Source organism: Poecilia reticulata, linkage group LG14, assembly GCF_000633615.1.
Source record: "Poecilia reticulata strain Guanapo linkage group LG14, Guppy_female_1.0+MT, whole genome shotgun sequence".
In the NCBI taxonomy this organism is placed as follows: domain Eukaryota; kingdom Metazoa; phylum Chordata; class Actinopteri; order Cyprinodontiformes; family Poeciliidae; genus Poecilia; species Poecilia reticulata.
Genome location: NC_024344.1, coordinates 26228235 through 26239627, shown reverse-complemented (window position 1 = coordinate 26239627; position 11393 = coordinate 26228235). Strand labels below are relative to the sequence as shown.

General features: G+C 42.7%; 1 protein-coding gene across 1 annotated transcript in view; it reads left to right on the top strand.

The window, feature by feature from the left end:
• Nucleotides 1–11393, top strand: part of LOC103476350 (glutamate receptor 4-like) — a 100882-nt gene that overhangs the window by 63984 nt on the left and 25505 nt on the right. Inside the window, exons 10-14 of the mRNA XM_017308529.1 lie at nt 4454–4479; nt 7232–7330; nt 8303–8394; nt 9060–9298; nt 10521–10768. Coding sequence (XP_017164018.1) covers nt 4454–4479; nt 7232–7330; nt 8303–8394; nt 9060–9298; nt 10521–10768 — 704 coding nt within the window. The remainder of the gene's footprint in view (nt 1–4453; nt 4480–7231; nt 7331–8302; nt 8395–9059; nt 9299–10520; nt 10769–11393) is intronic.

Here is an 11393-nt window from a genome sequence, read left to right as displayed (position 1 = left end):
CCTGGCCTGTCAATCCAATTAAATCCTTCACCAAAATTTCAAGCATGTCTGATTGACACAAATAGCAGCTGAGTGAATCTTAACACCCTGCTGCGATGAGCAGTAGTTTGTGGCAGTGAAGTAGAAGAAGAATTGAAGACAAACTAAATTCTACTCACAGTGAAGCTAACTGCTAACTGTAGATAAGCCAACAGCTGCTTGTAATACATTTAATTGCTAATCTCGTGACACTAACTGCTAACCAAAGCTACTCGTGATAAAGCTAACTGTAGACAGTTAGCTTTATATTACCTTCAGTAATTATAAATAATAATTACTGAAGGTAATTATTATTTATAGTGAAGCTACTTGGAATGAAGGTAATTTTTAGTCACAGTGTAGCTAACTGCTAACTGTAGACAAGCTAATAGCTGCTTGTAATAAATTTAATTGCTAATCTAGTGACACTTACTGCTAATCAAATCTACTCATGATGAAGCTAACTGTAGAGAAGCTAACAGCTGCTTGTGTTGAAGCTAACTGTAGAGAAGCTAACACCTGCTTTTGATTAAGCTAACTGTAGAGAAGGTAACAGCTGCTTGTGATGAAGCTAACTGTAGAGAAGCTAACAGATGCTTGTGATGAAGCTAACTGTAGAGACGCTAACAGCTGCTTGTGATGAAGCTAACTGTAGAGAAGCTAAAAGCTACTTGTGATGAAGCTCAGGCCTCATCCCCTCAGGGTGTACATGACCTCCAGGCCAATTAAATTCACAGTTTGACATCATGTCAGGCTGCATTATCTGGATCATACAGATAACTTAGTGCACAAATCCCTGGCCTGTCAATCCAATTAAATCCTTCATCAATATTTCAAACATGTCTGATTGACACAAATAGGAGCTGAGTGAATGCTAACACCCTGCTGTGACGAGCAGCAGTTTGTGGCAGCAAAGTAGAAGAAGAAAAAACTGTGTTGTGTTTTAAATCCTTAAGGTTACCAGCAGTGTGTCTTTGTTAGATTGTAGACGTCTTGAGGTGAATCCTTAATGTAAGTCAGAGATTATTATAACTGCAGCATAAAGCTGATAAGTTAACATGAGAATGTGAAGAACAGTTTGCCATTTTCAGGAATACCTAGGGAATATGACAAATCTATTCACAATTCAGWATAGGGGCATACTGTCTGTCTAAACAGCTGAAATATASAATAAAACTGTGAAATCAAAAGAAAGATGGCCGAAATCGGCCGCGGCTCAATCTGCTTGCAGCTCTCAGAGAAATGTCAGTCTGAAGAATCTGAAAACTTCTAATGGGAGCAAAATAAAAGTTAATGAATATGAATAGCAATGTGACCAGATACTCACATWGCTGCTCAGCTAGCTTCACTGAGTAGCATGTGGAGACAGCTGCTAGCTTATCTAGACAGGYTCCAGCTAGCTTGTTGATKCTAATTTGGGGTTACTCTCCACAACATCGCAGCGTACTGTCAGCTGTTTTAGTTGCTCGCATAAGTAAATGCTACAGATTTTCAGTTTAAAATTGCCTCACATAGCATTTTCTTAAACTGTGAAGGTTTTAAATTCCAAACACTTACAGTGTAGGTTTTAGCTTTAGTCTCCCAGGTGAAATGCTGATTGTTTCTCCAAACGGAGATAAGTCTTGCTGCTGTTTGTTGATGGTAGGGTACTGATTGTTTATACTTACCCAACATAACTCCAGTTTAAATGGGGAAAACTGAAAAAGAAAAAGGAATTTMTGAAATGATTACAGCTGCAAGTGAYGTGAGATAAGGAGACGAGGAAAATGAGAAACAAATCTTTGTGATGTTAAAGAATGARTACTAAAATGTTTTCTGCAGCGCTGKTRCATCAGATGATGCTTCCCAGAAATGCTGAACTCATTCTCCTGTTTGAGAAGAGAGTTTTAAGTTGGTAAGGGAGTTTGCTTGTAGCTCAAAGTAAAAACTGTTGCTTGTTTTGTGTTGCACTTTATCTGCTGCTCTGTTTGCTGCAGCTCGTTGTCGAACGTCTCGTGTTGCTCTGACTGATTCTGCTGGTTTTGGTTCGGACCGTCTCTGTACTTGTTCCCTGCATGTCTGCGACTTCTCCTCTATTGTTTGAAGGCGAAGAACCCTTGAGATCGGCAGACTGGTTCCCAGTAAACATGGTGGAGGATCTGGCTTGTGCCTGTTGTTGTGCGGTGGAAGTCACCTGTTGTTGTGACATCAGGCTTCCTGTCTGCGACGCGTCGAAGCCTTCAGACGGTTATAAAGCCTCTAATTCCCCGCGGTTTCTCATTTGCTGCAAAGCCATCTCAGTGTGAATGGCTTTGTCAGGCTTAAACTTCCTGCTGCTGGTRCGCTCGGGTTATTTTAGGAGCGGCTGCTCTATCAGCGCCGTCCTGTGCTGCTGCTTCTCTAATGGCTGCTGTTGTCGAGCAATAGCGTAACGCTGGCAGATGAAATCGGCCCGTGTCAGCCGCGCCCACACAGGAGGAGGCAACATGGAGGATCCGGAGGTGCGTTAAAACCGTAGCTCACGTAAGCAACCCTTCCTCCAGCGGGTCGGCGTGTGTGATTAGGAGAACACCTGCTGTGCACCTCCACCTGCCTCCATCCCACCTCCGCCCTCCGCCTGCCTTCCTGCAGATAACAGCCTTAAAGCTCAACAATGCTTTTCATTGGATGCTCTGTTGGCGCTTTCCTCCCATCACTGCTAATCTCATGACGRCCCCGTCCATCAACAGGAGCGYTCCCTCGCTTCCAGTTCACCCTGAAACCAGAAGGGACGAGGTCAGAGGTCAAAAACAATCACAAAACAAGTTACAGCTGCTGAGAGATTTTACCAAAACCTTCAAATGCACTCTGAAACATCTGTGAGGAGGTTTRTGTGTTTYCCATACACAGTGTGTTTTACTTAAGAGCTTAAAATGTTRGACGAAAATCCASTTKCCAAGCTTGGRAASCCCCACTSTGCTCCTTCAGACTAGCCAGCAGCAATTAGCAAATGCCTGGTGGAGCTGCTGTAGGAGCTACTGGTCAGTGCTGGTCCTGATTTGAGATTTTCCTCTCCTAAACAGGACAAGTCGTTCCTGAAGGCAGAGTTTCATATAAAGTCAGAGCTTTTAAAGAACAGCTGAAAGAAAATGTATTTGGCTTGTTGACGTTCTGATTAATTAGAGACAGATTTGTGYAAAWTCTCGGGACAGTGTAAAGAAATGAGCATCAGTGAGGGAGTGAATACGTTCCCTCAGCTCTTTGCGGATCGGTCTGTGGTTCTGTCCCTTCAGGAACATTAATATCTCCTTCCTAATCTAGATCTTTAACTAATTTCTCCCTCTCTGACAGGAAGGGCGAACGGAGCTGGAAATAGTCTTCCTCTCCTTTAAATGCGGGTTACTGCCCCCCTCCGCTCCCTCCGGGCGGCCGCAATAATTAATTCAGTGATTAATATCCCGGTCTCCAATGGTTACAGGAGAAGAAGAGAGCTCAGATGAAACGGTGACACCAAAGTCCTTTTAATTGACTACAAATCCCAGCTGAATAGAGGTGAAGTTTTCCCTCCTGCGGCGGCATCAGGAGCTTCTCGCTGCTCCAGGTGGTTTCCTCCGGCGGACCGACCATCTTTCTGCTGAGCCATGCCGCCGCTCGTTTGCTCCTGATTAGCGCCGATTAGCTCAGATTGTGAAGCAAACGTTCCTGACGGCTGCAGATAGTCGCAGGCCAGAAGAAGAGAGGAGGAAGACTTTGAAGCTGCTCTATCTGTTCACGCCGCGCCGTCAGTGCAATGCCAATTAGCTTTTGTTATCCGCCGCCACTGCGCTGCTCTGCCGCATGGCTTATTGCTCATGTCAGCAGCGCCTCTCTGCACTCACAGCGCATATTCTGGGCTGCTCAGGAGGCTCGCACTGGGCCGGGTTCACCGCTGGCCCTGAGCTTCAAAGACGAGCTCCAATTTAGAGCTTCTGTTTTGATATTCGGGTCCCAGTGCTAACGATGCTGCGGCTATAAAAAACAAACATGTATGGCTGACGTTTGGGTGCAAATATATTCTGGTTTTACGTAAAAAAATCTACACATTCCTGTTAAAATACATGTTTTCTAAGAATACATTCACACCAGCCATGTTTAGTCTGCTTTAACTCCAGTCCGTTTGTCAAAAAAGTCCGGTTCGGTTCTGAATCTAACTCTGGTCCTCTAAGTCCTTTTGGTTGAAGTGAACTCTGGTTCGGTTTGAATGCATATATGAATGCCAATCAGACCAGAGACTGCTTCAAAAGGAACGCAGGGCATTCTGGGTAAATACAACCAAAACAAACATGCTAAGCTAGCGTTAGCCTAGCGTTAGCATCTGAAATGGATCATGGAGAAATCCTCCAAGTGCTAAAATCTGACGCCTCCATTTCTGTTTCCATTTGGTGAAGAAGGACATAATGCTCAGTGGCTTCAGAGGTTTATGTGTTGTTTCCTTCAGTGGTTCTTGGTGCAGTGCCCCTACAGGTGAGGAGTGGAACTGGATGCTCAAAGGGTTTGGTTGGTTTGACTCAGAACAGAGAGAAAGAACTACAGCAGCTGGAGATGGAACAAATGGTGAAGTTCTGGTCCCAATAGAACCTAATGTACTGGACTATCAGGGGGAAACACTTTTAGACTGTATTACAGAGGCCAACAGGTTCAAATGACAGAACCTTTTTATTAAATAAAAACTGGAGACCCTTTAGGTTGTTGTGCTAACCAGTCACTGATAATAAAGCAGATTATGGCGTATTAATGATCCTGAGGGGAGATGTGTTTTGCTTTCATCCTGATTATGATCTCTGAAGTTCCTCCGTCTGATTTTCCCATCATATGATTCGTTTTTACGGCTGCAGATGGAAAGAAGAAAAGCATTTCATTTGCCGTATAATCTATATGCTGATTGTTCCAGCAGGGCTTTGAAGCTGGGATGTTTGCTCTCAGAAAGCACTTTGTGGCTCTTCAGTCACATTAGAGCGACGTGTGGAGATATTCACACACATCGCTCAAATCCAGATGAAACATCAACAACTTTAATGTTTCAAAATTCAGAACATTAATTACTCCTGACCACTGTGTTCACCGGACTGCCAGAAAATACGTCAGAATCTCACTAAAATGCTTAAAACTTCCTATTTTATTAGTTAAAACCACAAATATACCTTAATAAGAATGAGTAGGCTCCATGGAAACCAGGCTAGTGCTAACGCAGAAGCTAACATCCATGATTTCCCTTAGCGCCGCTGGATCCAGCTAATAGCATGTCAGCCAGCTAGTTTGCCATGTCAGATTCTCAAACTGCAGTTTCCTTAAAATATTATTTTAGTGTGTAGAAAAAATGTCAAAACTTTTCACATATTAAGGGAGCGTGTATAAACTTATCAATACTCCTGCTCCTGATATTTTTACATAATTTTACATTTATGACATGTATAATCCATGAATATTATAACTAGTTAACATATGAATATAGTATCTATTTAATTTTATCTACAGTAGAGGAACAATCATTATTTTATAAAATTTCACCAAAAACAAAACGAGCATCAATAACAGAAACATCAACAATAATGGCATAATATAGTTGTTATATCCAGCAGTAATTATATGATCATATGATTAATTTTCCACAGTTTGACTCCATTACCGCCATCAAAACTGCCAGTGTTTTTTTTTTTTTTTCTTCTGGTAGTTCTGAATTTCCATATTTAAAACTGTAATTCCCCAATTAACTTAAAAATTAAAACAATTGTGAATATTTTTCTGTTGTTATTTATTTTTGGTTTATTTTGAGCTAATAAATCCACCAAACGGAGAATTTTTACAAATATTTAAATCCAGTTCAGTTCAACACTTTGTCTCGAGACACTTTTTAAATAAAAGTCAATCCATTTATTTGAATTGATCCTAGTTATCAATCAGTGCATTCAGCTCAGTTTATAATTATTTTAACAGTTTTCTATCTCAGGAATCCCAGGAGAGCATCAAGTCGTTGTTCACCTGACCAGCAGGGGGCGGCAGCAGACAATCACAATTTTTCTGAGGTTTATTGATTATGGTTGTTCTTCTTTGATTGGGGTTCATTATTAATCACCAACAGTCATAATTTAGCACCAGGGCCATTAATAACGTTATTATTATTTTTTTTTTTATTTTGTCCTATTTAGCTCTGGAATTCATTTTTCAAAGTCATACTTTCATCAAAGTCAACATTTAGCTCTGCGGTAGAAATATCTGTGAAATCTGGAATTTGGCCGTTTAAAATGTGGAGGAACTGAGTATAAAGCAGCGCTTCTCTCCTATTTAATGAATACAAACGAGTTTAACTTCCACTAATGGTGGAAAACCACCAACTAATTGCTGAAAGCGTCTCTTTTTTTTGGGCAATATTGAGTTTTGTGTTCTCCCTGAGGCTCAGCGGGCTGCGGTGCAGCAACTCTGGAGCCAATTTCTGTTTAGTTTCCACTTTATTTCATCTAATACTCTCCTGTCTGGGTTTTCTTGTTTCCAGCGCTCAGGGAAAACTCGCCTCATACATCCTGACATTCAGGTTTCAGCTCAGCATCAGAAAGAGATGGAGCTTTCTTCTGCTTCCTCATGAAAACTGACTTTCATTCTGCACTGAAACCACATATGGGAACCTGCTTGTAAAATGTCTGACAAACCTTTTATTACAAAAACTGAAAGTGTTATGTCAACTTTTTCTGCTCCTTTTAGTAAATAGTTTAAAGAAGATCTAATGTGCAAAATTCACATTTTGTACATTTTTATACTTTATGCATCCAATAACAGTCCAGGCTTTTAAAAAAATCAATAATTCTATGTTTTTGGTGTCTGGAAAATGCAGATAAAATACAAAGATCCCATTTTATTTGTATCTTAGGTACTTTTCAAACATTCAGCTGAAAATTGGAAGAAACTGAATCTTTTTTGTTTCTGTTTAAAACCATTAATAATCAGTTAGTGGACTCAAAAAGTCCATAAGTCCAAAGAAAATCCAACCAGTCTGAAAGGACTAAAGAGAGTTTGGCTGCTTGGAAGTAAAATTTTAAAAATGAGGGATGTCTAAAGACTCATTTTTAAGGTATTTCTATTGTCTAATTTCAAAATATTTCTTCACCATTTTTTGAAGATTAATATCTGGAATCAACAAAGTTTCAGTTAAACGAAAAAGCAAAGCAGTGATGCAGCCTGGAAATAACTCGCTGAGGTTTATTCCACCAACTGTTTACTTCAGGCGCATTGGGACGCAGCGGCGCGTCACTGTGGATCACAGTCAGAGCTACCAGCCAGCCAACACGCAGCAGTGCATCATGGGAAACACTCTGCTCCTCTGGTCCAGTTTGAATAAAGCAGTAGAGGCAGAAAACATGACGACTCTCCTCTTTCTAATTAAATCAGTTCAGTTTCTGTTTATGTCACCAATTCATCAAGCAATGAGTCTTCAGATGCAATTCAGAGAAATCATCCCAGTTTAATCCAGATTACAGCAGAATAAAACCACATCCTGAGAGGTGACAGTGGAGAGGAACAACTGTCAGTGAACGAGCTTCTTCTGCAGAGTGTAACTTTATAAAAATATATATATATTTTACATATTTACCATGTGACAGTTTATGAGAAATAATCTGTGAAAAATCGATCTCTGCCTCCTCCCTGTTCCAACTAGAAACAACCAATCAGAGCCAGGAGGGCAGGGCTTAGCGCTGTCAATCACGCTCCATGTTGGCTGCTCATGTCCTCCTCCTTGCTCTCTGCTACGGTGCAGCTAGCACAGCCTGCAGTCAACGTTGGAGGTAGTTAGCATAGCCGCCAATGAAGTCGGACAAGCTGTTTTTCTGTAACTGTAAGTTGTTTCTCTCTTAGCTCATTTAGCAGTGCATACATGAGGTTGATTGACAGCGATAACACCTGCCTCTTTGCTCTGATTAGCTGTTTTAGCAAATATTTTAACAAAAGTTACATCCTGCAGCTTTAAAGTCTGAATAAGTTCATTAAGCCCTGATTGTAAGTATTGCCTCTCTCTCTGGCTGCATTTACATTCTAATGATTTTAACCTTATTTTCCCACAATGCACCCTGTCAGCACCGCCTTCCTCTCTGTTGACATTTCTCTGCTAAACTGACTGGAATCCCCAGAAACAGACGGAGCAGAAACTCATCTGTATTCAGGTTGGAGCTGAAACATCAATAAGTCCATTTCAAGGCTAAAGTTCTCAACATGCTCCACCGCAGCAGCAGATCTTTAATGGGGGATGTTTTCCTGAACTGTGTTCTGTGAGCGCCCCCTGCTGCTTGTTCTCCTCCAGGCAGCGTTTCTGCTTTGACGTTCTCCTCACTCGCTGCTCTGATCCGTCTGCCCCCCCAGAGGAGGAAGAGGAGCTGCAGCACTCTTCCTCCGGTCAGAAACAGAATCGCCTCCATCAGTGGGAACATGGAGGGTTTGATGCCCTGATGAGGGCTGAACATAGAGACACAGCTCCCCCTGGCGGTGGCTAAGCTGCCATGCTTCAGGTGTTACCATGTAGCAGAGAGGCTCTGATTCCTTGCCATACAGTTAGCATGAGCAGTAAAGCAACTTGATGAATTTGATTGGCAGTCGATCAGAAAATGAGCTTCAGAATCAATTATTTTAATTTATATTTTTTATTTGAAAACATTAAAACATTTTTGAGATTGATATATATATATATATATTTTTTTTTTTTTCCCACATTTTTATTGTTCTTCCTCCTCACTGAAACTCCTTCCTATGCCACGTGGGAACAGGTTTCCTTTGCGTTTGCTACAGGATGAAATTCGCTCTGCTCTGTTTTGTGTTCAGTCACTGATAACAGGCGTCAGTATAAAACTGTTGCGCTGCGGATCTGTACAAAACAGTTGTAGAGATCCTCAGTGAAGACATGTTTGTACATCCTGAACTCTTTGGAGTTGAACCCGATTGAAAATCGATCTGTTAATTATCCCTCAGAATAAATATTATTGTATTATAGAGACTTTATGCTTGTTTTTTGTAAATTCTTGTTTCTTCATTCTCGCTCTGTTCTGACTGATTCGTCTCTCTCCTGTCTTGCCCTCTGGTTTTCCTATGCGGTGCTCCCTGCAGGTCGCTCTCCGGCCGGATCGTGGGTGGAGTCTGGTGGTTCTTCACCCTCATTATCATCTCGTCCTACACGGCCAACCTGGCGGCCTTCCTCACTGTGGAGCGGATGGTTTCGCCCATCGAGAGCGCAGAGGATCTGGCCAAGCAGACCGACATTGCCTACGGCACGCTGGACTCAGGCTCCACCAAGGAGTTCTTCAGGGTGAGTAGGGGTTAAAGGTCAGCCCCCAGGAAAGGTAGGAGAACATATCAAGACTATTTTCTGCCAACTGACTTTCTGTTGTTTGCCTTTGAAGTCTTTGTCTCTTTGCGACCCAGAAGGAAGGCAGACCAACACAAACACCAAGAAATGATACAGTATCTGAAAAGTGTGGCAGGCAGGCAGGCACAGAGAGAGCGCCACCTCTCTGCAGACAGCCTCTTCTGTGGATGGAAATGTTTTAATTTCCATTTATTGTTGTTGTTTTAGCCATCTGACAGCCTTTGTAGTTATTTAGAGAAGAATTGTTTAAATGTACAGTTCCTCACCGCGTTGGCTAATCATGTCGCCTGCACTGTAAGGTAGGCGACATGATGGAAGAGAGGCATCAACAAGCAGAGCATTTCTGCTAGCGTTTCAAACTTAAATAAATTAATAATAAGACAGAAGAGCCGTGCCAAACAAGGTGGCTGTTAATGCTATTCAGTACATGGAAGCGTGGCAAACACAGACGTTCACTTCCTCCACTACTATTGCTAAAACTGCAGGCGGACTTCAGTTCTAAAACATCGCAGAAAATCAACGTCATAGTTTACGACTTTTCCTTCTGATCGCTGATTGGCCCGGTCAAAAATCTACTTTAGGAATCCAAGTGAATGGGAGAAAAACTGCGAAAATGACATCAGAGGTAGCTCGTCTACAGCAGCCATTTTGTTCATGTATCTTTCTCTCGCACATTGATCTGTAGAGTCCACATATTTTCTTTTAGTTGGTCCTGAAGCTCAGGGCTCTGCTCAGTCTGCCCGCCAAACCAAAACGAGTCCAAATGTTTGGACCGGCTGAATCTCTTCATTTTGGTTTGGTGCTTTTCCGCATGTGCATATGTTCCAGTACCGTCCCCATGGCAACAGCAGAACATTCCATGTAGTTACAAAATGGAGGCCAAAAGACAATGGAGATTTTTATTTTATCAAATCAATGAAGGCAGTGAATACATCTGCTTTGTGTTGGTCTGTTGGATCCCCTGGGGGTGAATACTTCTGGAGGTGTGTGTGTGTTGAAACCCCTGGGGGTGAATACTTCTGGAGGTGTGTGTGTGTGGGTGTGTGTGTGTGTTGGAACCCCTGGGAGTGAATACTTTTGGAGGTGTGTGTGTGTGTTGGAACCCCTGGGGGTGAATACTTCTGGAGGTGTGTTTCTCCTGAACCCTGCCGACTCCCCGCAGCGCTCCAAGATCGCCGTCTACGAGAAGATGTGGGGCTACATGAAGTCGGCCGAGCCCACGGTGTTCACCAAGACCACGGCGGAGGGCGTAGCGCGGGTCCGCAAGTCGAAGGGGAAGTACGCCTTCCTGCTGGAGTCCACCATGAACGAGTACACGGAGCAGAGGAAGCCCTGCGACACCATGAAAGTGGGCGGGAACCTGGACTCCAAGGGTTACGGCGTCGCCACGCCCAAGGGTTCACAGTTAAGGTGGGTGGAATAGTGTAACAATATGGCCGACGTGTTGTTATGGTATTCCACCTTCCCTGGCGTGCCGCCTTTCTGTGGTGGGGGGGTTGCTGCATGCGTGATTATGCGGGAAGGGGGCGGGGCTTGTCTATTGTTGTGTCTCTTCCAGGTGTGCAGTCCAGGTAAGTCTCTGTGGCTGAGCTGCATGAAGCTAAAGGATTTGTGTTTCTTCTGAGGAGCCGTGTGAAAGTCCAGCTCTGCCTCCATCAGACTCCACTGATCTGGGATGTGGACCTGTGTAAAAGTCTTAAACCGCCCCACATTACCTTCTTTGGTTAGAGAATAGCACCTGTTCACCAGGATACCAGGAGGTCCAGATGCTCTCCTTTGGACTTTTTCATCCAACTAATAACTTAGTTGGATGAATGTAGTTAAATCAACCATCCATCTGTCTGTCCATCCATTCAACTAGTCATCCAACGCGTCGTCCATCCAACTTTTCATCCAATCAGCAATTCATCAGTTTCTTAAATCATCCATCGATCCCTCAGTCTTGTATTTCTATTTAGTTTCTTTCTGAGCTCCGGACTATAGTAACATATATTGTAGTAAACTGCAGTAAACCACAGTAAAATGTAGTAAACTA